Source organism: Gopherus evgoodei, chromosome 2 (assembly GCF_007399415.2).
Source record: "Gopherus evgoodei ecotype Sinaloan lineage chromosome 2, rGopEvg1_v1.p, whole genome shotgun sequence".
Lineage (NCBI taxonomy): Eukaryota > Metazoa > Chordata > Testudines > Testudinidae > Gopherus > Gopherus evgoodei.
The window spans coordinates 162,039,722-162,066,127 of NC_044323.1; the positions used below are offsets into that span (position 1 = coordinate 162,039,722).

The 26,406-nt window shown below is 46.9% G+C and overlaps 1 protein-coding gene across 3 annotated transcripts in view; it reads right to left on the reverse strand.

The window, feature by feature from the left end:
- Positions 1–12,360, reverse strand: part of RAB11FIP1 (RAB11 family interacting protein 1) — a 29,675-nt gene extending 17,315 nt beyond the window's left edge. For 2 of the 3 annotated variants that reach the window (XM_030552154.1, XM_030552152.1), the window contains exon 1: positions 11,909–12,360. In XM_030552154.1, the coding sequence (XP_030408014.1) occupies positions 11,909–12,273 (365 nt within the window). In that variant the 5' untranslated portion in view covers positions 12,274–12,360. Of the gene's footprint in view, positions 1–11,682; positions 11,818–11,908 lie in introns of those variants that run through there. The other variant, XM_030552153.1, reaches the window with a different exon arrangement.
- Positions 12,361–26,406: the final 14,046 nt, after the last annotated feature.

Sequence of the window (26,406 nt, forward strand, 5' to 3'; positions counted from 1 at the left end):
AATTCTACCGTGCGCAGGACTCAACGATCCGAGGTTAATTGGGTCCACGCAGGGAGGAAAGGGGAAAGGCGGTTGTAAAACTGAAAAGGATCCAGGGAGACAACTGGTACACCGCCCTCAGGCGCACCTTCAAAAGTTCGGTTTGGATCCCGTCGTTGGCTTGGAGGGACCGTTATTGCGACCCCCTTGAGGTCTAGACTGTCATCCGCGGTTGCCTCGACCTCGCCTCCTGCCAAAGTCCTGTCTTGGTCTAGGCAGGGGGTAAGGGCATTGAGGTTGGTTGCTGAAGGATCTTCGTTGAGTCTGTGGTGTATGCATCCCGAGCGAACGCATAATCACCCAATTATCTTTCAGACTCTGTAGCCTAGGGTCCGTTTTCTCGGATAATAGACCCTGGCCATCGAATGGCAAGTCTTGGATAGTGTGCTGAAGTTCAGGTGGCAGGCCTGACACCTGGAGCCATGATATACGCCTCACGGCAATTCCAGAGGCCACAATTCTGGCTGCCGAATCGGCAGCGTCCAACGAGGCCTGGAGAGAAGTTCTCGTCACCTTCTTTCCTTCCTCCAATAGTGCCTTAAATTCTTGGCGGGAGTCTTGCGGGACCAGCTATGTGAACTTCCCTACCGCCTCCCAGGTGTTGTAATTATACCTGCTAAGTAGGGCTTGCTGGTTCGCCACCCTGAGTAGATTTTACGGCTCAACAAATCCGTACACCTAGCCTCCTTAGATTCTGGGGCAGGGGCGTGCTGGCCATGGCGCTCCCGTTCATTTACGGATTGTACGACCAGTGAGGAGGGTGCACGTATAAGTACTCGTAGCCCTTAGAGGGCACCACGTACTTAAGTTTCACTCCTCTGGCCGTGGGCGGAATAGATGCCGGGGATTGCCAGATGGTATCTGCCTTAGCTTGAATCGATTGAATGAACAGTAAGGCCACTCGAGTTGGTGCATCCGCTGACAATATATCTACCACAGGTTCCTCAACCTCCGGAACCTCCTCCACCTGCAGGTTTATATTCAGGGCAACGCACCTCAGGAGGTCCTGGTGTGCCCTGAGGTCAACTGGAGGTGGGCCCAATGAGTACGTCCCCACTACCACTTCATCTGGGGAAGAGGAAGACGAAAGGCCCGGGACGAGTGGGTCCTGTATGGTCTCCTGATCATGGGGGATGTCAGGGACCGGTGGGACCTGAGGGTCCGGTGCGTGGATGGAAGTTTCCTCCGTACCCGCAGGAGGGGGGCGGCTGACAGTGGCCTCTGGCACCCGGTGTTCCGATGGAATGGAGTGTGATGTCACCGCGGGTCCACCTTGGGCTTGGTGATATGCCCAAGGTGTCCAGAAGGACCATGATGAGGTCCCTGGTCTGGGCCGTGGGTCTCTTGAACACTCGGCTGTGTGTATCCGAATCACAGTCATGTGCGTAGGAGGCACTGTCTGCGTGTGATGATATTGATGTATGGCGAGACGGCCACGGAGGAGCTGAAACCACTTGGGAAGGGTCTCTGCGTCTGGTTGATCCGTCTCCACGCAGCACCGGAGAACGGTACCAGGCGCTGTACCGGTACCAGGAATGAGACCAGGACCTGCGACCGGAGCAGTGCCGGGAGGTCGACCAGGACCTCGAAGCTCTACGTTGAGAGCGGCTGTGAGAGGTGTGGTGCCATGAACGGTGCTGGGAGCTGGATAGGTGCCGAGAGTATTGGGTCAGCAAGCGCGATCTCGAGCGGTGCCGCGAGTACGACCGGTACCGAGACTGCAAGCGGCGTCGGGACCGGGATCGGTGACGAGACCGAGAACGCCAGCGGGACCTCGATCGTGACAGGTGCCTTTCAGCGGTGCCGAGAGAGGATGGTCTCAGGAGGGCAGGCTTGCGTACTGATTGGATAACCCGCACCAGCGGTGCCGGGGGTTGAGACAGCGCAGGCTCTGTCAGGGCAATCAGCTCCCTTGCCATAGAGAATGTCTCTGGCGTGGAGGGGACAATAAGCTTAACTACGGTGCGTACCAGGGAGCTGTCAGGCACCGGACTCAACAGCTCTTGTGAGGCTGCAATCAACAGCGCTGAAGTTGTCGCTGCCACGGCAGTTGTTGGTGCCAGCTGGTCCGACTTAGGCGGGTGCTCTGACTGCGACGTCGGCACGGGAGTCGCAGAAGTCTTGTGCCTCTTGATCCGAGGGGAGAGAAAATGGTACCGGGCAGGCTTCTGGGCCGGCGACGATTGGTGCCGAGGGGCCTTCGCAGTGCCGGTGCGCTCCGGTGCTGAAGATGCCCTTCTCCTCGGTGTGGACTGTCCGGCGCTCGGTGCCGAGGGCAGAGGAGTACGGGCTGCCTCCATCAGGAGCTGTTTGAGACGAAAGTCTCGCTTTTTCATCCGCGGCTTGAAGGCCTTGCAGATGTGGCACTTGTCTGCGAGATGGGATTCCCCTACGCACTTAAGGCAGGAGTTGTGAGGATCTCCTGTCGGCATCGGCTTGCAACAAGCCAAGCACGGTTTGAAACCCGGTGAACCAGGCATGGGCCCCGGCACCGGGTGAGGGGAAAGGGCTAATCCCCAACCCCTCTTAACTACATACAATAACTACTTTAAAGAACTAATAAAACTAAGTAGAAATATAGAAAATTGAACTATATACACAATAACAATGAAAGAACTACAAGAAGCTAGGGAGGTGAAGATCAGCTAAGCCGCGCTCCATTGTTCCAACAACCAACACGGGCGATAAGGAACTGAGGGGCGGTTGGTTTGGCAGGGGGTGCCCAGTCGACCCACTAAGTGTTGCTAGGGTAAAAATCTTCCGACGAAAGTGCACGCAGCACGCGCACACCTAACTGGAATGGATATGAGCAATCACTCGAAGAAGAATGCACTTTTATGTAGAAATCCATGATTAAATTAAGTCATCCTGACTAGTGATTTAAACCAATTTGATTTAAATCAAATCCACCCTCGGCAGACCAGATGAAAGTTTCTGGGTACAAAGTTTCTGGTAAAGACAAAAACAGGGGGGAAATAGGGATGACCTCATGGTAGGACACTACTGCAGACCACCAAATCAGGAAGATCTAGAACAAATATCCAAAACACAAGAGCTGGTAGTAATGGGTGACTTTAGCTACCTAGACATCTATTGGAAGAGTATTATAACAACACAAAATGTCCAGTAAGTTCTTGGAATATATTGGAAACAATCTGTTGTTTCAGAAAGTGAAGAAACTAAACGAGGGGCAGCTTTTCTAGACTTGATTGTGACCAACAGGTTGTGAATCTGCAGGTACAAGGCAATTTGGGTGAAAGTGACCAAGAAATGATAGATTTCATGATTCTAAGGAAAGGACCATGGACTTCAAAAGAGAAGACTTTAACTAACTCAGAACTGGTAGATAAGGTCCTATGGGGAAAAACAAAACAAAACTAAGGGCATGTCTAAACTTATCTCTGGATCCAGCGGGGGTCGATTTGCATCTAGTGAAGACGCAGTAAATCAACTGCTAAGTGCTCTCCCGTTGACTCACTGGTACTCCACCAGAGTGGGAAGCACAGGCGGAGTCGACAGGAGAGCATCAGCAGTTGACCTACCACAGTGAAGACACCGCAATAAGTAGATATAAGTGTGTCAACTTCAGCTACATTATTCACGTAGCTGAAGTTGCGTAACTTAGATCATTCCCCTCCCAGGGTAGACTAGGCCTAAGGGTAAAAGGGTTCCACAGGGCCAACAGTTTCTTAAGGAGAAACTATTAAAGCACTAATGAGAGTCATTAACTAAAAATTACTTAAAGGAAGAAGGGTAAAGTAACATTTCACTTTGGTTTCCCAAACTTTATACTTTGTTCTGCTTCCTGAAAACTTCCAGGAGTTAAAAGTAGAAGCAGGTATGACAGAAAAGGCATCAGTGCAACAGAACAAACTGGACAGATGCAGTTACACACCAACACCTGAAATAGTCCAGTCAAGGCATTCTCCAAACATCCCATACCTTTCTTTCCAATTCTCTGTTCATTTACTATTTCAATACTTTTCAAATATAGAAACTCCTGAACCACAGAGGGAAAATGCCTATAATTTCCTCTTCGGAATCAAGCACCTTATCACTGTTGGATGTTTCTATTTACTTTAGACTGTTAATACAATACTGATTCAGAATCAAGGTACCAAAAGCAAGATTCTTTATAGACAGGACTTCTACACTTATATTTTGAGCACTTTATCTGTTTCTGAAATTACAGTTTTAAACACTGCAGGCTCTTTATGTTAGACCAGGCCTGCACAACATGCAGCCCGCAGAGGCTCACTGTGCGGCCCGAGACGGGGAATCAAAGGACTCTGAGCTGCCCGCAGCGGCAGGGAGCCCAGAGCCCTTTAAATCCCAGCCGTGGCTGGGATTCAAAAGGCTCTGAGCTGCCCGCAGCGGCGGGGAGCCCAGAGCTCTTTAAATCTCAGCAGCGACCGGGATTCAAAAGGTTCTGAGCTGCCCGCAGCGGCCAGGAGCCCAGAGCCCTTTAAATCTCAGCCGCGGCCGGGAATCAAAGGGCTCTGGGCTGCCCGCAGCCGTGGGAAGCCCAGAGCCCTTTAAATCCCAGCTGCAGCCGGGAATCAAAGGGCTCTGAGCTGTCTGCAGAGATTCCCGGTCGCGGCTGAGATTTAAAGGGCTCAGGGCTCCAGGGCGGCTGCAGGCAGCCCAGAGCCCTTTGAATCCCAGCCCCGACTCCAGCGGATGTGTTGGGCTGGGATTTAAAGGGCTTGGGCTCCCCTCAGCAGCAGGAGCTCTGGGTCCTTTAAAGCCCTGCTCCAGCCCCGCAAAGCTCTGGTTTCCCCAGCTGCTGGAGCCCCGGGCCCTTTAATTTGCCCTTGACAGCTCCCAGCCACCTCTTCAGCTGGGAGCCCCTGATTGATTTAAAATCAAGTATCACCTCCTGTCATAAACAGATAGTTAAGGGTTAATGTCTCTTTTACCTATAAAAGGTTAACTAGCAGTAAACCTGGAACACGTGACCAGAGGACCAGTCAGAAGACAAGATACTTTCAAATCTCGGTGGAGGGAAGCCTTTGTTTGTGCTTCTTGGGGTTTTTTTTCCCTGTTGTGTTCTCTCTGGTTCTGAGAGGGGCCAGACATGTAAGCAGATTCCTTCAATCTTTCTGAAAAAATCTCTTCTGTTCAAATTAGTAAGTACCAGTTAGAAAGGTGGTTTAGTCTTTGTTTGTTTTCTTTATTTGCAAACATATATTTTGCTGGAAGGAGGACTCTCCCTAGTGTCTATAAGCTGGAAGACCCTGTAACATTTTCCAACTTGATTTTACAGAGATAATTTTTACTTTTTCTTTCTTTTATTAAAAGCTTTTCTTTTTAAAAGACCTGACTGATTATTTTCCCTTGTTAAGTCTCAAGGGAACTGAGTCTAAACTCACTAGGGAGTGGTGGCGGGAAAGGAGGAAGGGGAAGGCGAATTTCCCTTTGTTTTAGATTCACAGAGCTTGAATGTGTCTATCTCCCCAGGATAGCCCAGGGAGGGAAAGCCTGGAAGAGGACACAGTGGGGGAAGGGTTTATTTTCCCCTGTGTTAAGATTCAAGGAACTTGGATCTTGTTTCACCAGTGAGTTGGTGCAGCCTCTCCAGACGACCCAGGGAGGAAAAGTCTAAGAGGGGAAAAGGGGGGGGGGTCAGTCAGTTCCTCCTTGTTTTAAGATCCAGGGGATCTGGGTCTTGGGGTCCCCTGGGAAGGTTTTGGGGGGACCAGAGTGTACCAGGCACTGCAAGTCCTGGCTGGTGGCAGCCCTATCAGATCTAAGCTAGTAATTAAGCTTAGAGGAATTCATGCTGGTACCCCATCTTTTGGACGCTAAGGTTCAGAGTTGGGGTTCATACCATGACACCTCCCCACCCCTAACCTTCCTTTTCGGCCCACAGCTGTTTTGGTGGGGTGGCGCTGGGGAAGGAGGATTTGTTTCTGCAGGGCTGGGCGGTGCTGGGGCAGAGTGTTTCCGTGGGCCGGGAGGTCCTGGGGGAGGTGTGTTTCTGCGGGGTTGGGGGGTTTCGGCCCTCAGCTGTTTTCTTTGGAGTAATGTGGCTCTTGCCACTTTACGAGTTGTGCAGGCCTGTGTTAGACTATTAAAACTTGTTCAATTACCAGGCAAGGTGTACTACTTGATGACATTTCAATCTTGTTGGCACAAGGAGTACGTATTTACTGGTATCATGCATCATACATAGTTTCTTACCAATCACTAGGAGCTGTAGAGATCTACTGACCCTGCAGAACTGACAAGAAAGGCTGTTTTGAAAGGAGCTGGGATTTTCCCTCACATCTTAACTACTAAATTAAAGCAAACTAATAGAAGTATTCCATCACGAGTGGAATGAAAAGCATGAAACATGAAAATGCCTTGCTGCCCTTTTTTGCACTGCCACACATTGAGGGTGAAGAGAAATAGTGGGTCCAGGCAGTTTGTTTCAAAACTATTTCAGACAGCTGACCCTAAAATGAGTTTCCACTTTCACATAAACATAAAAAGATCTCTTGAAGAAATGCATTCAAGAGAAAGGGGTGAGAAAACTTGAGTTCAAGTTTTATTAAAGCAATTTTCTTCCAAGTATCAGCCTACAATGACTAACAGCCAAATTACAAAATCCCTAAAATGAAACCTATACTGGAAATGCTGACCATTCTCACTGGAGTATCAAAGAATACAAGCTGAATAAGTTCCACTCACCAAGCCTTAGATAAAAGTATAAAAATGAATATATTTTGCATTTAAATGTAAAAAGCCCCTGGCCATTTTGTGTGACTCAAAAGTGTGTTTAATTCAAGGAATGCTCTTACGTATTTTCTGGCTCCAAATATACATCAGTGAGCTTATCCTGTTTATTTTGCATAGCCTGTTTAATAAAATGATCCCAGTTGAATGTTTTTAAAAAAGCTCTAAATATTCAAGGAATGCAACTTCTATTAAGTACAGCCATAATTTCTAAGAAAAGTTGCTGTGCAAGTAATAGCTATTTACTTTCAGCAACACAATCTTTGCAATATTGTGCAACAAACTGTAGGCACCTTCCGCACAGACTAATTAGCGAACAATGTGCATGTCAGCAGTCAGGGCCAAGATTGTATATATTCTGCATACTGTAACTAAGGCTATGTCTACAATAGCACTTTTGTTGGTCAGGGGTGTTTAAAAAAAACAAACCTACCCCAACAAAAGCACCGTTGTGGACAGCATTATGTCAGTGAGAAACGCTCTCCCGGTGACATAGCTATCGCTGCTCATTAGGGGTGATTTAATTATGCCAACCGGAGAGTTCTCTCTCTCCTGCCAGCATAGAGTAGCTGCACAGGAGGCCTTACAGCATGATGGCAGCAGTACAGTAGTGCTGCTGTAAGGTCCATAGTGTAGACATAGCCTAAGTGGGAGGTTAGAAGAAAAACTTCAAATGAAAATGGCAGGTTATTTTATTATATCCTCTTCAACAAAATTTAAAATAAATCCAGTAGCCCACAGCCCACTGACAAGGAAGTTTCAACATAAGAAACAAGATATGAAAACAGTTATTGACAGAACTACGTTTTCCAAGAAACATTACCAGGTTTTTCCTTAATTTTGTTAAAGCAAACCTGGAAGAATACTACACCACTATCTAATGGAGTAAGTTTCCTGCATACTGAACCTTGATGGCTGAAGAGCTTTTAAAGTCCAAAATAATAAATATTTAAAACTTGACATGTTTCCTATTATAGGCTATAAACATCTGCCATATGCCATCTTTTCCCCCAATGCATTTTAAAAAACAGCTACATTTTTCATTAGACTTTTGTGTTTGAGAACTCCTTCACACAACAGAGTGCTACACAGCTTTGTCAAGAACCAATGAGTGTTTGCTTATGGGCCACGTTGGTGCTAATGCTCCTGTATGCCTGATATCAGCCCAGAACTATTTTTTTAAAAATAGTTCCTGGAAGAAAAATAAGTCCACACCAAACCCAGCATCATGGTTGTCAGTCCATTAGGAGGAGCCTTTACATGGGCATACTCAATTTACAAGAAGCCAGTGCTGCCAAACCTCTTACTTTTGTGAAAGTAAAGGCCAAACTGGCCCTCATGAGATTCACCAAGGTAGATCTGCTAGGTAGTTAAAACAGCTCATTAGTCCCTATGGTTAGAGTGTATGTTAGCCACACACTGTTATTCTATTAAGAATAGTCTCACAGTAGAAACCATAATCTTACTAATTTCAGAGCAGCCAAAAGCATTTAGATTAAAACAGCAAATATGAGAATGCAATGTTGATCTAGCTGTTCAAAGCTAGGAGGAAAAATCTTTAACTTCATACAATTTCCACTCCACAGTTAACGGAAAACACCATTTTACTCAATTAGCTACTATTCCAGGAGATTATGTCCTTTAAGGGTATTTATTTATTAAGAACAAGAGGGTTTATGACTTGCATTGTACAGTACTTTCATTCTTCACCTAAATAAGAGGCCTTTACATACATGATAAATATTCTTGGGTGACTTCACTGTTCTCAGTGTGAACTGTTACTGTTTCTTTTTAAAGATTTATACACAAAAACCAAGCATATCTCAAAACTGAAACAAACATTGAAAAACTTCCCTCTAAACCATATCCTACTCCAAGCCATTATTGCCTCCACAATAGAAAAAGGTTAAAAAATGGACACTGACTAACCTGTAAAACCCAATCCTACTGTCCTCCAGATATAACTAGTATAAGACTGACTCCAACACTGAGTCAATAAGGCAGTTTCATCTTTTCAAAGGAAAAGGATTTTCTTTTTTGGTAAGTAACACAAGTAGTCAGACGTTCTTAGAGGTAACCAACACAGCTTCTGTGAACATGTTATTTCAGCTCAAGCATATGAACAAGAGCACTAGAGAACTTAAGTTTGTCTGTACTGAAATACCTTCACAGGAGCTTTAGAAAAGAAAGACTGATATCAAGACTCAACTAGACGTTTAATTTAGAAAAAAGTCTTAAAGATTATCTACTTAGATGACCTTGTCAATGATTTCCTCCTCAAAGGAATGTAGATACAATCCTTTAAAAAATCGCTTTATTTTAATTACCATACACTGATGGGCATTAGTCCAGGCATCATACTTCAAGACAATCAACCCAAGTTGTTTTCCTAGGCGGCTATGATATAACAAGTTAGCCCCCTAGGAAAACTACATTTAATTAAATTGATCGTGAATGACTTACTCAATGAATTTGTACATTAGTTTTTAATGCTGATTGATAGTTACAGTTATTATAAGTCTAAGTATTGTTGGGGTTTTCAAAGCTTCTGTATACATTTTTATGAATCCAAATAAAACAATATATAGTTTTTGCCTCATGCAAAGTATATCCCTTCATACTGAAATCAACAAGAACAGGTGTAGCTGGAATAGTTAAAAATAAGCCAAAGCCTGCTAAAATAGATGCTCATTGTTGTATTTGTCATAAAGTTGTACTTTCCTGCTCTAGAAGTTTAAATGCAAGTTCATATTTTTCATCTGAAAGTTTATATATTTCATACCAGTGGAAAATAACAGAAGAGAACGACGACACTAATCTTGAAGTCAGCTTATTACTAATGACATTTCCATCCCAGTAGCAGAAGGGTACAGTACTGCAGCAAGTGAAGATCTCAAAAACTCATTTGACTAGAATTTTCTGATGTGGTGCAAATATTATTCATATGTAAATAAGTTTTCATTTTAGAACAACTATGGTAATAAATATGCCTTTTAACTCTCCTTTAATATGCTTGACCCTACTAAAAACACTTCCAATAAGTTTGTCTATAGTTCTTAATACAGCCTGTAAAATCAGAAGCCAATAATCTCTTTGAAGCAATGATGTTTTCACCCCTTCTGGCTAGAGGAGTGAAAACATTATCTAATATTAAAAAACATCTAGAGTGTATAAAACCAAAGACACTAAAATCAGAACATAACTCCACCTTTCAAATACATATAATTTAATAAGCACACAACTAAAATTCACTACATTAAAAAAACTTAAATCTTCACTCCTGTTGCGAACTCCAGTGTTCATCCTTCCATTTCCCCTCCTGCAGATATTTTGTAAAAGGGTATGATCCAACCCACAGGGTACGTCTTCACTACCAGCTGTATCGGCGGGTAGCAATCAATATATCGCGTCTCATCTAGACACGATATATCAATCCCTGAATGAGATCCTGTCGACTTCGGAACTCCACCAACGCGAATGGTGGTAGCGGAGTCGATAGGGGGAACCACAGACGTCGATCCCGCACAGTGAGGATGGTAGGTAACTCGATCTAAGATACTTCGACTTCAGCTACGCAATTCACGTAGCTGAAGTTGCGTATCTTAGACCAATTTCCCCCTTTGGTGTAGACCAGCCCATAGGGTCCAAACTGAGTTGGGCACGCAAACAAAAATGGACACAGAGACCCCATGTCCACTTGCAAGGAAAGGAAATGAACTGCAAACACACTAATGTATATTTTTTTTGTAGTAAGGTGTTTAATGGCATAATTTGACCTGCATAATCTTCTCTGCCAGTAATAATGCACAAGAAAGAACCCATCTGATTCTGCAGGACTAGGAGTCAGAAAAATATCCTCCTGCTTGTAAATTGAGAATATCTGATGAAAAAAGTACTTGAAACCGAATAGCAAATCCCAGAATGCCATTTAAAAAATAATTTTCCTTCATCAAACAATCCTATATCTTTGTCATTTCCTGAATTGACCAACTGTGCTCTCAAATACAAGCTTGAAATTAAAAGGAATTTTTCTACCCCTCATAAAAGAAACATTACACACAAAAGAACAAGCAGAGTGATACTGTCCCAAAGTCTCCAGTGAAATATCTAAGATATGTAAATTGGTCCTATTCATCACAATGTCATGTTAATTTAGAAGCCTCATGACGACATCCAATCTGTCAAGATTATTTGTTTCAGAAACACCTGCTCAAGTGTTTATCCTGCAGTCTGAAACTGCTCTCTACTCCCTCCTACTTCCTTCACCCACTTGCCAATCCACTTGCTTCCCCTCACCTTGACAACTTCTGCAAGACATGGCCAATACAAGTTTCTCATACTGAAAACTGAAAACGTGAGGACAATGCAGACTACATTACATTTATAAAAATAAACATCCTTGATGCTGTACTGGGTATAGTCTTTATCATTTTATTAAAACTTTAAATTAAGCTGCCACAGAATCTAAGGATCTAGCTGCAAAGTTCTGATTAAGTTTGCCATGGAATAACAGAAGCCTTGTCTACACAGAAATACACATTAAAACTCCCAGCTGATTTATAGCTTCCTTACTTGTCAAATTAGCTCCTTTTTATCAAAGGGCACTCCCTGGTTGCTAACCTACATTGATCCCATCCCACACAAATCTCTCTCGCTTTATTATGGTAAAGTGCTAACATACTGCACCGAGAAACTGATGCTAGGGGAGGGCACGTCAAACACCCAAGCCCCAGCTCATGACACAACGGTTCTGATCTACGCCGGGATTTCCAAGCACAGGAAAGAGACTTTCAGAGGAGCACCCGCTCCTTTCTCCAACTACAGCTGTGGACGAGCAATAAAGAAAAATTAACTGCGCCCAAGCCAGACAAATGGGGAGAAAGGACGGACAACAACCCCGTCATTGCCCTAAGAGCAACCTACCGCTCGGGGAGGGCCAGCGCTGGGAACAGACATGGGGCTCAAACCCAGGGGCGATCCCATCGTGGGTGGCTTTAGCGAGCCGGGGAGAGCTCGCCCCGCCAAGGAAGCCCGCCCGAGTTCGGGTCAGACCCTGAGTTTCCAGCTCCACTCCGCTCCTGCTACGAGCGGGAGGTACAAGCCCTTGGGCCCGCCCCCCCGGATCTCCGCCACCCCCAGCGGGACTCACCGGGTGCTGCGGCGGCCGCCCTCCTCCTGCAGCTCGGCCAGGCGGATCTCGGCCCGCCCCAGGAACTTGTCGAGGCCGAGCAGGGCGCGGTGGAGCACGGTGAGCTGCAGGGCCGGCTCGCCGCCATGGCCGGGCCGGCGGGGGGGCAGCTCGAAGGTGGCCTCCTCGCGCCAGACGGGTGCGCCCAGGCAGCGCTCCGACACCGAGGTGGCGAACTTCTCCTTGCCCAGCGCCATCAGCGCGTAGGCGTCGCTGCCGCCGCCGCCGCCGGCCCCCTTGGCCTTGGGCCGCAGCCCCCGGGCCCGCAGCACCGTCACCTGTACATGGGTGGGGGCCCAGCGCGGCGGAGAGTCCGAGAGCGACATCCTGACCGACCGACTGCCAGGCTGGGACTGGCCCTGCCGCGAAGTGCTCGCGGCAAAGCTCGCGAGAGCCGGGGCTGGCTCGCGCCACCAGAGGGCCTGGAGGGGCAGGTGTGTGGGGGCGGGGCACACGCTCCGTGAGAGAGGGTGGGCGTGTCCAGAGGGGAAGGGGGCGGGGCATCCGGGATGGGGAGAGCGGACTGGCTGTCTGAGCCGCAGTTCAAACCAGCGCCTGCAAGCCATGCCCGTGGGCCACTGTGTGGCTGTGCCCCTGGGTGTGTGTAGCGCGTGGCGCCAAGGGCTGGCCCTGCCGAGTGAGGCCTCTGGGTACCACTGCCACAGTCAGCAATGCTAACCATAGTAACCACTGTCCCCTAAGAACTGCACCAAGTGTCCCTTTCAAACAGCCGCCCTCCAACTGTCCTCATCAAACAGTCGCCACCAACTGTCCCTGTCAAACAGCTGCCCGCAATTGTGCTGGCCATGCAAACAGCCACCCTCCAACTTCCCCTTTCAAACAGCTTCCACCAACTGCCCGCTTCAAACAGCCGCCACCAACTGTCCCCATCAAACAGCCGCCCTCCAACTGCCCCCTTCAAACAGCCGCCACCAACTATCCCCGTCAAACAGCCGCCACCAACTGTCCCCATCAAACAGCTGCCCGCAACTGTGCCAGCCATGCAAACAGCCACCACCAACTGCCCCCTTCAAACAGCTGCCACCAAATGTCCCCTTCAAACAGCCGCCACCAACTGTCCCTGTCAAACAGGTGCCAGCAACTGCCCCCTTCAAACAGCTGCCACCAACTGTCCCCTTCAAACAGCCACCCTCCAATTGTCCACTTCAAACAGCCACCCTCCGACTGTCCCGGCCATGCAAACAGCCACCACCAATTGTCCCCTTCAAACAGTCACCACCAACTTTCCCCTTCAAACAGCTGCCCCTCAACTACCACCTTCAAACAGCCGACCCCCAACTATCCCATTCAAACAGTTTCCCCCCAACTGCCTCAGCTATGTGAACAGCCACCCTCCAACTGCCCTGGCCATGCAAACAGCTGCCTCCCAGAACAGTCCCCTTCAAACAGTTCCCCTCAACTGCCCCCTTCAAATAGCCACCCAACTGCCCCAGACATGCGAACGGCCACCCTCCAAATGTCTTAGCCATGCGAACAGCCACTGCCCCCAACTGTCCCCTTCAAACAGCCGCCCCACAATTGCCCTGGCCATATGAATAGCCACCCCCCAACTGTCCCCTTCAATCCATTCCTATGGGAACAGCATCCTGTCATAGAAAAAGTGGCCATTATATACAGGGGAGAGGTGGTGGCGTTTATTTGGCAGTACTTCTGAATAATCATATGTACAGTATTGTAACTTTGAGCTTTGTGATTATATCAGTCACAAACATTCTCACCCTCAACATATCCTAATATGCTTTCTGATTGCCTAGTTTTATCCAAGAAAAAGCTGCAAATATTAGGTGTGAAGTATGAGATTTACAGGTTTCTACAAGTTTCTCTCCTTCAGTATATGCTTTTGTCTCTGCCCCTCCCCTTTTCAGTAATTGACAGTTTTACACCAGGACGCCTTGTTCTTCCGAGAGAAGAGAGGAATGAGAAGGTGGAGAATGTGGTTTTGTTACATTCTGTAGTTTCGGGGTTTGGCTCATACCAATGGAATGCTTTCAGGGAGTGGTGCTTTTTATGTAAGGAATGGATCAGACAGGTTACTCATTTACACAAGTTAGTAAACAATGATCTCACCTGTTTCCTTACATCAGTTCCTCAAATAGAACTCTCTGTAGTCACTCCTTGCACATGCTCACAGATAGAGTGCGCTGAGACTTGCACTGAGAATATTAATAGAGTATTAAAAACAGGAACTTTACCTCTACTAAGGCTGGTGATGTTGCTAATGCCAATGCAGGAATAAATGTTTAGAACATTTCTCTAATATAGACAAAGCTTCAGCTACTCACTTTTCACTCTCTTGATTCTTGTGATATCACTATTTCACTGGTCTCCACTGGGGCCTTCGGGATAGATATGACCTGCATTTCTTTGTAAAAAAACAGCTTTTTGAGGGGAAAAGGCAATTCAGGAATTCTCAATACATCACAAAAATAAACGGCTCAGTCTAGTTGCAGCTCACCCTTAATAACTCATGTTAACGCTTCCAGGAGATTCACCTTCCCTCATCCTGGAACTTCTATCCTCAATGCTTATGTTTACATTACCATCCAGATCATTAGGCCTTCCAATAATTTTCCCTTGGGGACCTGTGTGACCAGTTAGAGAGGAATGCTAGGAGCCACTCCTAATGCAAATAGGCCCATGACCCATGAGTCAAGTGTCTGTGTTCTCCATGTGACACCAGACATAAATAGAATGCAGAACTGAAGTCATAAACATACATATGGAAAAAAAATAAATTTACCATCATAGCAGAGACCAAGTATGGAAGTTGTCAGCTTAATGCTGAATGCTGTAGCACATTATAATCAAATGAATTATGTGATAGCAACTGTTTTACAACCTTAGCTATAGCAAATGCGATTAGACCTTGGCTACTTAAATAGTTTATATTAGATGGCCCATGTGTAATGATACATAATGTACAATTGACAATAGACAACTGACAATGTGGAGGCAGCATCAATATGCTGTGCCAGATGATAAATTGCACAGCTGCATTACATATGAATTTATCACACCTTTGACAGCCTCACTGCCTTCTTCCCACTAATCTATTGACTCATTCCAACATTCCAAACACCTGGCATCAAACAGTCACCATTTAAAACAAAAAAAGTCAACCTACTGGAGAAATGTCTCCTCCTTTTGTCCTCAAATGTGGGATTTCAACCCATATTTATATACCAGCCCAAAAGCCCAGAGGAAAAGAGTTACTCTTGGTCCCATGACAGGTGATTTACATATAAAAATGTCAGTTTTAAAGTCCGCTATCTCATGGCCTTAGGAGGCGATAAGCAGGTGCTCTGTCTCATTGGAGAGACTAAATGCTCCAATAGTGACTATGTGGGTAAAACCATACAGTCACTACGCTCTCCAATGAACTCAACAGGAAAGCGATCACTCTATATCTGACCTATCATTCCTCATCTAAAAGGAAATCTATATGACACTTTCAAAAGATGAACCTGGGAGCTTAAATTCGTAACTTTACTGGATCTTAAAAATCATGGAGTGAATAGTGACAATGGATTTATGGCTTATTACAACCATCTATAACCCACTAACAACACTCTTCAGGCTGATTCTTGCTTGCATATTTATAACTGCCTCTGAAAATTTCCACTACATGCATCCGACGAAATGGGTATTCACCCACGAAAGCTCATGCTCCAATATGTCTGTCAGGGTACGACTACACTATGGTATTATTCCAATTTTACATAAACCTGTTTGGTAAAACAGATTGTATAAAGTCAAGTGCACGCGGCCACACTAAGCATATTAATTCGGCGATGTGCTTCCATGGTCCGAGGCTAGAGTCGATTTCTGGAGCGTTGCACTGTGGGTAGCTATCCTATAGCTATCCCATAGTTCCCGCAGTCTCCCCCACCCCTTGGAATTCTGAGTTGATATCCCAGTGCCTGATGGGGCAAAAATCATTGTTGCGGGTGGTTCTGGGTACAGCCTCACCCCTCCCTCCGTGAAAGCAGCAGACAACCTTTTCGCGCCTTTTTTCCTGGGTGAACTGTGCAGACGCCATAGCATGGCAAGCATGAACCCTGCTCAGATCAATACCGCAATCGTGGACGTTGTAAACACCTCGCGCATTCTCGTGCAGTCTATGCTGAACAGGGACCTGCAAAGCCTGGCGAGGAGGAGGAGGCAGCTACGGCAGTGCGGTGACGAGAGTGATGAGGACATGGACACAGAATTCTCTCAAACCGCGAGCCCCTGCTCTTTGGAGATCCTGCTGGTAATGGGGCAGGATCTAGCCACGGAACGCCGATTTTGGGCCCGGGAAACAAGCACAGACTGGTGGGACCGCATAGTTTTGCAGGTGTGGGACGATTCACAGTGGCTGCTAAACTTTCGCATATGTAAGGGCACTTTCATGGAACTTTGTGACTTGCTTTCCCCTGCCCTGAAACACCAGAATGCAAGATGAGAGCAGCCCTCACTGTGGAGAAGCGAGTGGCAATAGCCCTCTGGAAGCTTGCAACGCCAGACAGCTACCGGTCAGTCGGGAATCAATTTGGAGTAGGAAAATCTACTGTGGGGGCTGCTATAATGCAAGTAGCCAAAGCAATCATTAAGCTGCTGCTGCTACGAAAGTTTGTGACTCTGGGAAAAGTGCAGGTCATAGTGGATGGCTTTGCTGCAATGGGATTCCCTAACTGTGGTGGGGCGATAGAAGGAACCCATATCCCTATCTTGGCACCGGAGCACCAGGGCACCCAGTACATAAACCGCAAGGGGTACTTTTCAATGGTGCTGCAAGCACTGGTGGAAGGGTTCATGACGCTCGCATCTTCAGGAAAACTACTCTGTTTAAACGACTGCAGCAAGGGAATTACTTCCCAGACCAGAAGATAACAGTTGAGGATGTTGAAATGCCTATAGTTATCCTGGGTGACCCAGCCTATCCCTTGATGCCATGGCTCATGAAGCCATACACAGGCAGCCTGGACAGTAGTCAGGAGCTGTTCAACTACAGGCTGAGCAAGTGCAGGATGGTGGTAGAATGTGCATTTGGCCGTTTAAAGGCATGCTGGCGCACATTACTGACTCGCTCAGACCTCAGCCAAACCAATATCCCCTTTGTTATTGCTGCTTGCTGTGTGCTCCACAATCTCTGTGAGAGTAAGGGGGAGACCTTTATGGCGGGGTGGGAGGCTGAGGCAAATCACCTGGCCGCTGATTACGTGCAGCCAGACACCAGGGCGATTAGAAGAGCACACCACGAAGCGGTGCACATCAGAGAAGCTTTGAAAATGAGTTTCATCACAGGCTAGGGTACGGTGTAACTGTTATGTTTGTTTCCCCTTGATGAACCCCTCCCCCTCTTGATTGACTCATTCCCTGTAAGCAACCCACCCTCCCCCTTCGATTACAGCTTGCTTAAGGAAGCAAAAAATCATGTAAGCTTTATTAAAAAGTCATTATAAAAAGAGGGAGAGACCTGACAAGGTATCCCAGGTGTGGTTTGGGAGGAGGATAGGAGGGAAGGAAAAGGCCACTAAAAACATTTCAATGTAATGACAGCCTTTTGGTTGGGCTATCCAAGGGGGTGGAGTGGGCGGGTGGAAGAAGGCTTCCCCCACGCGTTCTTACACGTCTGGGTGAGGAAGACATGGAACATGATGAGTGGTGAGGGTGGTTACACAGGGGCTGCAGCGGCACTCTGTGACCCCGCTGCTCTTCCTGAAGCTCCACCAGACGTCGGAGGATATCAGTTTGATCACGCAGTGGCCCCAGCGTTGTATCCTGCCACCGCTGATCTTCCGGTCTACACCTCTGATCTTCCTGCCGCCACCTCTCATCTCAAGCGTCTCTCCTATCCTCACGTTCGTCCCTCCTATCCTCACGTTGGTCCCTCCTGTCCTCACGTTCATTGGCATCTTTCCTGTAATTTGATACCACGTCCTTCCACTCATTCAGATGAGCTCTTTCATTGCGGGTCACTTCCATGATTTCTGAGAACATTTCGTCTCACGTCTTCTTTTTCTTCCGCCTTATCTGAGATAGCCTTCGGGATGGAGCAAGGAGGCTTGAAAAATGTGCAGCTGCATGAGGGAGGGAAAAAAGGGAGAGAAGTATTTAAAAAGATACATTTTACAGAACAATGGTTATACTCTTTCATCGTGAACAACACTATTCACCTTACATAGCACATGTGATTTCACTACAAGGTCGCATTTTGCATGTTAATATTGAGTGCCTGCGGCTCTGGTGTTACAGATCTCACAGACGCAGGCCCGGGCATCAGAATTCAGCTTGTATGCAGCCATGGTAAGCCATTGTCTTTCGGCCTCTGCAGCCTTCATATACACAGTGCCCTCCTTTCCCAAATACCAAGCAAATCCAGTTCAGTGATGCTTCTTTCCTGTTAACATGCAGCAGCAGAAGCCACCCCCCACACACACTCCAATTCTGTAGGATGATTGCTTTACCCCTCTCCCCACCGCATGGCTGGTATCATGGAAGATCACTGCTAATCATCCCCTTTCCCCCCACCACCACGTGGCTGGTAGCAGGAAAGATCCCTGATAGCCAAACGCGAAAAAGTTCAGCGCTATTCCCCTCTTCCCCTCCCCCCGCTTGGCTACGTGCAAGGAAGGATTTCTTTTAAGCAACAGGCAAACAGCCAAGTAGGAATGGCCATCTCTGTCCCCTTACTTAAATTCCTGAATTTCAACCAGGTTACCATGAATGATATCACTCTTCTGAGGATAACACAGCGAGATAAAGAACGGATGTTTCTTGAACGCCAGCAATCACCGGGACCATACGCAGCTATGCTTTGTCATGCAATGATACCTGATTACTTGCTACATGCATGGCATGGTAAAGTGTCCTACCATGGTGGACGGAATAAGGCTGCCTTGCCCAGAAACCTTCTGCAAAGGCTTTTGGAGTACCTCCAGGAGCGCTTCATGGAGATGTCCCTGGAGGATTTCCGCTCCATCCCCAGACATGTTAACAAACTTTTCCAATAACTGTACTAGCCGCGAATGCATCTCAAGTCCTCAGGGCGAATCAATCATTAAAAAACGCTTGCTTTTAAACCATGTTTTATATTTACAAAGGTACACTCACCAGAGGTCGCTTCCATGGCTTCAGTGTCTGGGCTAGTGGCTTGGGAGGGCTGAGAGGGTAATTCCGTCTGGGTGAGAAAAAGCTCCTGGCTGTTGGGACTAACAGAGTGCTCTGTGCTCTCTGCAAGCTCGTCCTCCTTTTCCTCCTCGTCATCTTCCTCGTCCACAGAATCCTCAGCCATGGCTGAGGTTACCACCCCCACCTCGGAATCCACGGACAGGGGTGAGGTAGTGGTGGCGGACCCCCCTAGAACTGCATGCAGCTCAGCATAGAAGTGGCATGTTTTCGGCCCTGCCCTGGACCTTCCGTTTGCTTCTTTGGTTTTCTGGTAGGCTTGTCTGAGCTCCTTAACTTTCACTCTGCACTGCACTGAGTCCCTGGTGTGGCCTTTCTCCATCATGGCCTTGGAAATTTTTTCAAATATTTTTTCATTTCATCTTTTGGAATGGAGTTCTGTTAGCACGGAATCCTCTCCCCATATAGCGATCAGATCCAGTACCTCCTGTGCAGTCCATGCTGGAGCTCTTTTTCGATTCTCAGGAGATTGCATTGTTACCTTTGCTGATAAGCTCTGCGTGGTCACCTGTGCTGATCAGAGCTCCACACTGGCCAAACAGGAAATGAAATTCAAAAGTTCAAGGGTCTTTTCCTGTATACCTGGCCAGTGCATCCAAGTTCAGATTGCTTTCCAGAGCGGTCACAGTGGTGCACTGTTGGATACCTCCCGGAGGCCAATACCATCAATTTGCGGCCACACTAACCCTAATCCGATATGGTAATACCGATTTTAGCGCTACTCCTCTCGTCGGGGAGGAGTACAGAAACCGATTTAAAGAGCCCTTTATATCGATATAAAGGGCCTCGTTGTGTGGACAGGTACAGCGTTAAATCAGTTTAACGCTGCTAAAATCGGTTTAAACGCGTAGTGTAGACCAGGCCTTAGTCTATAAGGTGCCACAGGACTCTTTGCTGCTAACTCAATACAGTTTACACTGCCCCCCCCCCCCTCTCTCTCTCTCTCTGTCTTTGTCTTTTTCCAACTGTAAACCCAGGCTCTCCCTCTCAGGGAGCTGGGAGGCTTGATTATGTTTATAAGGTGCTTTGAAGATGTAAAGCATTCTATAAGGACTAGATACATAATAGTGTTATTCAGTCTCCTTGCCCCAGGAAAAGTACTCATTCTCCTTTTAAACTAATCCCACAAGAAAAATAGCACACCCGCTTTCCAACACCTCTGTGATTATTTTTGTGAAATCTGTAGGTGATTCACAGTAGCCCATCCTGGTTAGTCACCCCTTGTCCCCTATGGCCACCAGTGCCACTGTCTTGTCCTCTCTCGTTGCACACCTGTGCACTGGATTAGCTATGTTTCACCTTTTATAGCCGTGGCTCTGTGACACTTACAGTTTGGGCTATACTCAGTTTTTCCCAACTCTAGGCATGGATCAAATGTGGGAGACCTCAGCATGAGGCAAAACAAGTCTAGCATTGCTACTTGCAAATTTAAAATATGTGTAGCTGGGTTAGTGAAAGCCTTCACTGTAACACACTGCACACTGTCACATCTCTTTAGAGGTAGCCTGGTTTATAGGCCAGACTTTAAACTGAAAGGATTTTATTATTTATGAGCCCGTTTTACAGTAGCTAGGCCAGGTGTGGATAAATGTCCCTGTTAGACAATTAGGGGAAGAGGTTGCAGCCTGCACCTCTTAACAAGCAAAAGGGGCATTTAGTACCTATTGCTTGTGTAATTGCATATTTCGTTTTCTTTCTGCAGTTCCTCTAAATGAGCGGTGTCTTGTAATTATTGTGTGCTAAACAACAGCACCCCCTTCTGCTATGTGGTTCATATTAACTCTGTGGTTTAAAAATGTTGGAACTGTTAGAATTTGATTTTTTAAATTTTAATTATTATTATTATTATTAATATTTTTTGCTTTAGTAACTGGTATGAGGTAAATGAAAAAATAACAAGCCTTTTCTTGTCTCCTTCCCCGTTGCCCTCTCCTTCTGGGTTGTATCGGTCAATTCTACCTGTGTACTTCAATAAATTCCAGATGTTCGGTAATCAGCTAATTGGAGGAAACAGATGTACAAATCATTGGCAGCAGAGGACTTTTCCTCTTGACAAGGCTGCTCCTCGCTCAGTAGCTGTAATCTGGTTAATTTTGTAGTAATGGGATCCCGAAGGATGAAAGTGAAAATGCACTGAATTTCAGCAGACTAAATATTGGAAGACTGTGAAAAATACTGAATGACAAATGCAGGCAAAGAAAGACTGATTAAGTGTACAGTGAGTGAGAATGAGTAGCCAACTACAGGACATGTGACGTAGGAATTCATATAGCAGGAGCTGTAAAAATAAGGCCTGTGACGATGTTGTACCAAGAAGCACAAAGCTAAAGAAGTGCATCTGACGAAGTGGGTATTCACGCACGAAAGCTCATGTTCCAAAACATCTGTTAGTCTATAAGATGCCACAGAATTCTTTGCTGCTTTTAAAGCTAAAGAAAAGCCATGTGCAGGCAACCAGGTGTAAAACAGCTGGACCAAGAGGGCAAAGCAGGACATGAAAGACTGCAAGGTAGAAAAGTGTTAAAAACAAGAAAAGCTGATGAAGGAACAGGAGATTTCCCCTTAGGCTGCAGCAAGATATACGGCTTTCCTCAGCACACCGGATCTCATCCAACCCTCACAGGAGTCAATAGGAATTTTCCATGTATTGTAATGGGTGCTGGATCAGGGCAAGACACAGCCCGGGAGGAGTTAGTGGCCCAAGAGGCAAGCAGACACCATTGAAGCCTGAGAGCAGGAGGAGGTATGAAGATGAGCAGCTTCAAGCCAGAGCCTCTGATCAGGAAATCTGAAAGTCCGAAGAACTCTCTAGACAATGGGGAGCTCTGTCCCAGAATGTGTGATGGTTTAAGGAACCATGTGCTGTGGGGTGAAGCAGGTTAATTCAACCCCAATATTAGTGAGGAACGATAGATAATTCTGTGGTTAAGGAACTGGATTGGGACTCAGGAGATCAGTTCTTGGCTCCACCACAGACTCCCTGTGTGACCCTGGACATGTGAATTATTCTCTCTGGGCCTCAGTTCCTCATCTGTAATATGGGGATAATAATCCTTCCTTTCTCTCCCACATTATCTTGACTCTTTCTCCTGTAAGCAATTTGGGGCAGGGAATGTCTCTTACTATGTGTCTGTTCAGTGCCCAGCACTATTGGTTGGAGCCTATAGTTGTTACCATAATATAAATGATAACAATAATAAGAAAGGGTGAGTCTTAATGAGGGGCCAGGAAACTACAACGCTTGTGCTGCTCCCCATCCCATCTTTGATTATATGATGAAACAATCAGACTTTAACTTCCAGGGGCATCGTCAGTGTCTGCTATACCACACTGTGCACACCAGGGTCTCCATGGAAAAGACAATACAACCCTAGGCTATAGTATCTTGTCTGAGTCAGAGCCACATGGTGGGCAGGGATGATGTGAATGCCTCCTGGCCTTGAGCTCCCATACCTGCCCCCACCGCTTCCTTACATACCCTGGAACAATGGAGTATCTGGAGGGAGCAGAGGGGCTCATGCAGCTCCTTTTTCTGTGTGAGAGGGGAGAAATCCATGTGCACATGGTCAGTTTATCTCTCTAGGTAGATGCATAGCCCCTGTTGCATCTGAGGTTTTAGAGGAGGTCCCTTGCGTGCACATATCGGGTGGGTACAACTCCACCCCCTCCTTCTCTTTGGTTATAGCTATTTCTTCCCAGATACATTAGTGTACAGTTTACAAGCTGAATCTCACTTTGTCATTGTGTGCCCATATTTCCAAACTCCCTGGTACCCTTTGGATTATTTCTGTGTCTTTACCAGCATTTGCAACTTCTTTCAATGTGACAGCCTCTTTGAATTTTCCCACCACGCAGGCAGTTTACGTTCTCCTTCCACTCATGAATGATCAGATTTCGTGTTCAAAGTAACCAACAGAATGGCAGAGAAACCTACGGGGTCTCCCTGGGATTTAGAAAAGGAGCAGAGTACGGCAGCACAAAGGGCTGATGTCCCAGATGGGAGAGTAGGATGTTGTGGTGTGGGTGCCTAAAGAACTGGCTTTCAAGAGAGTTTCAGTAAAATTCACCCAGTGCCGAGGGCCAGTTCAAGGTCTATGCACCATTTTCGTGATGGGCCTTCTGGACAGGAGTAAAATTGCACCTGAGGAAGGATTGGGGAAAATTTAGAAGAGCTTCAGGGATCAGGAAGCCTGATATTGTTTGCTTTATACAGTGTATAGTTAGCTGGAACATGAAATGCACGAGGCAATGGAATTTGCTGATGATGCAAAAGTAAGGACTGCAGCAGTCAGTACAAATGAGGAGGGCAACACAGGTCCAAATGGCCTAACCACTAGAGATAGCATCTGAGGTGCACAGAGAAATGTTCGTGCACACAGAGCCGCAGCAGTGTCTGGAGAGATTTGGTGCAGGATAAAACTTTAACCCCTTCAGTAAACAAAGCTTAACAGTGGAAGGAAAAAAAGCAAGTGGATTTCTGGGCAGTGTTTCTAACAGAGCACAACAATAACCTAGTGATGGATCCACACGTGAAATACTAGTACGGTATGTGAGCATTCCCTCTAGGCTGGGAGGTAAGTTAGGTGCTGCTGAGGTAGACTGTAATGAGGTAATAAGCTTCAACACAGGAATGGATAAGACCTCCACTTTATGGTACTTCATGTGGAAAACCCAGAGGTGCTTTAAGAGCTGCTGGAATAGAGAGACTGCAATATGGAAAACGACTTTGGAAGGCAACACGTGACTCACAGCAACGAGCCTTTTTTATCCCCTTGCTCCCCAGCACTGGGTGCCTAGGTTTTTCTGAGAGGGACAGAGAGTTGCAGTTGCCCTGATTTTCTCCAGCATTATTTCAGCACTGAGCAACCCAGCCACCCTTCCGCCTAGATTGCTATTGCTGTCACTGGGGTGTGAAAGGCATTCCAAACAGGCACCCCAGTGTGACAGGCAGTGGGCAGAGAGCTCTCCAAAACCAAACCGCAGCTCAGGGAATGCTGGTACCTTCGGAAGGAGAGCCACTCTGTGCTCATATTGAGTCTGAATCAGTCATGAAAACAACGAGGAGTCTGGTGGCACCTTGAAGACCAACAGATTTATCTGGGCATAAGCTTTCATGGGTAAGAAACCTCACTTCTTCAGCTGAATAGAGATGACTCCTTGTTGTTTTTGTGGATACCAACTAACAGGGCTACCCCTCTGATAATGAGTCATGAGTTAAACTCCTCTCCCAGGCAATCAGAGCAGTGTTTACAAGAGGCCATTGAGATAAGGATGGGGGGGGGGGTTTGCTATAAATTCATGTAGGGACCAGAAAAGAAAAACTGAACATGCACAAGAGAAAATCTGTGATGATCAGTGAGGGCAGAGGGATGGGGAGCAGAAATGCCCATGTGCCCCTTGAGGGAAACAGGCAGAGCATGGGGTTGCTGTGGCACTAGGGGGAGGGAGCTCTATTCCCTCCTGCAGCTATCTCAGTCTCTTTGGAGATCAGGAACTGAGAAAGCCCACAGCACCTCCGTTTCTATCACTGGAATTTATTAAGCAACAAAATGAGTTTCAAGGGGGAGTGATTGCTTTGATGTTATGTCAGAGCCTCCTCCTCCTGCATCCTGTTCTCTGCAAAGATTTGGAGAATAAAGAGAGACAGTGGGACAGATCCTACCAGGTGGCAAGCCCCTTGTGAGAGGTTCTGAGCACCTCCCTTGATGTGAGTGAGAGCTGAAGATGCTCAGCCCCACTCAGAGGCCAGCAGCACCTCACAGGATGGGGCCATGGGAGAGCTGAGTGGGACCCTCTCCTGCTAAGCTTTGGAGACGGGATCCAGCATTTCCTGCTTCCTGATAAAAGAGGCACATTCCTCTTTTCCGAGGCTGCGGTTCCTCTGGCGCTTGTTCCCTTTTAAGAATAAATTCCCTTCTCCTATCCCAAGACTGTTTAAAATACACCCCAAGGGGAATGACTGGCTTTTAGGAGTTACTCTGACATTTTCAAGCAAAATGATTCATTGATGCATTTTTAAACAATTCTTTGCCAAATAGAGAGCCACACTGAATTCTCTGCTCTACTCCCTTCTCTGCTACTCAGACTTAGAATTTCTTCTGCTTTTTTTCCTCCCTCCCTCCTCTTTCTTCTGCTTTCTCCTCCTCCTCATACATGGGAAATGAAATACATAAGAAACACATCGATTCTGCTACATCCTTGCCAGTATTCTACAGGCTGGCACAAGCCTGGAAGGAATTTGGTCTGTCCAAATCGTTACTGACACTGAGCTCCACGCTGGCATCTTATCAGGCTCCTATGGGCCACATCAACTCTGCATATGCATCTTTATCAAATCAAAATATGTGCATACAGTACAGCCACTGCATTGGCTTGGTTTTGTCACATCAAAGTGGTAGAAATCTGCATCTGATCCCCCAGCCTTCACCCTGAAGTTACACAGAGTGGGGCAACAAGGGGTTGCATTTTGGGACCCGACAGAACACACTCTGGGCAGTGCACCTAAGGGTGCTGCTACTGAGCTCCCACTGGGCCTGGCGTTGCAGGGGCTAACGTGGAGTACCTCAACAGGGAGCTCTCTGAGGCAAGCGTATGTCTTTTATGGGTGGTAGGTGATTAGCTGCTAGGTAGCTGGGTGAATGGGCAGTTACACAGTGCCCCGCCCCCCCTTTGGCTGGGTGACACGAGTGTCAGCCTGCTGCAGCCCTTTGTGAAAGGGGATTATCAAGACTGATTCCAGAAAGGAGAGAGGCTGCAACATAACATCACAAATTCCCCATGGTACCAATGTACCTCCCTGCCCCGAAATCCTGTAGCTGCACTAAGGGCTGGAGATGGGCAATGGGGTGAAGTAGTGAAACCCTTTCCAGGCCAGCTTCTGAATGTGGCTAGGAGCAGAGAGAAGGTGAGAAATTTGGGTCCAGGACCCCTCACTGGGCCCTGGGCTAAAGGCACAGGAAGAAGATGCAGAAAAAGTAAGAAGGAAATGGAACAGGGACTACAAAAGAGGCTTTTCACCCACCCAGCATCTCCTTCCTCATTCATTGCCTAGACATTTCCCCATGGCTGGTCACTCATATCCCCAATGTTGGTTGGCCATGTAACCTTCCTGTGAGATAAGGAAGTCTTAGTAGCCACATCTGAGGCCCAGAGAGGTGCAGTGACTAGGCCAAGGCCACCGAGTAGCAAAGCTGGAAACAGAACCCAGGAGTCCTGACTGTTAGTCTTGTTCTATAGCCACTGGGAAACATTCCCCCCAGCTCCCCTCC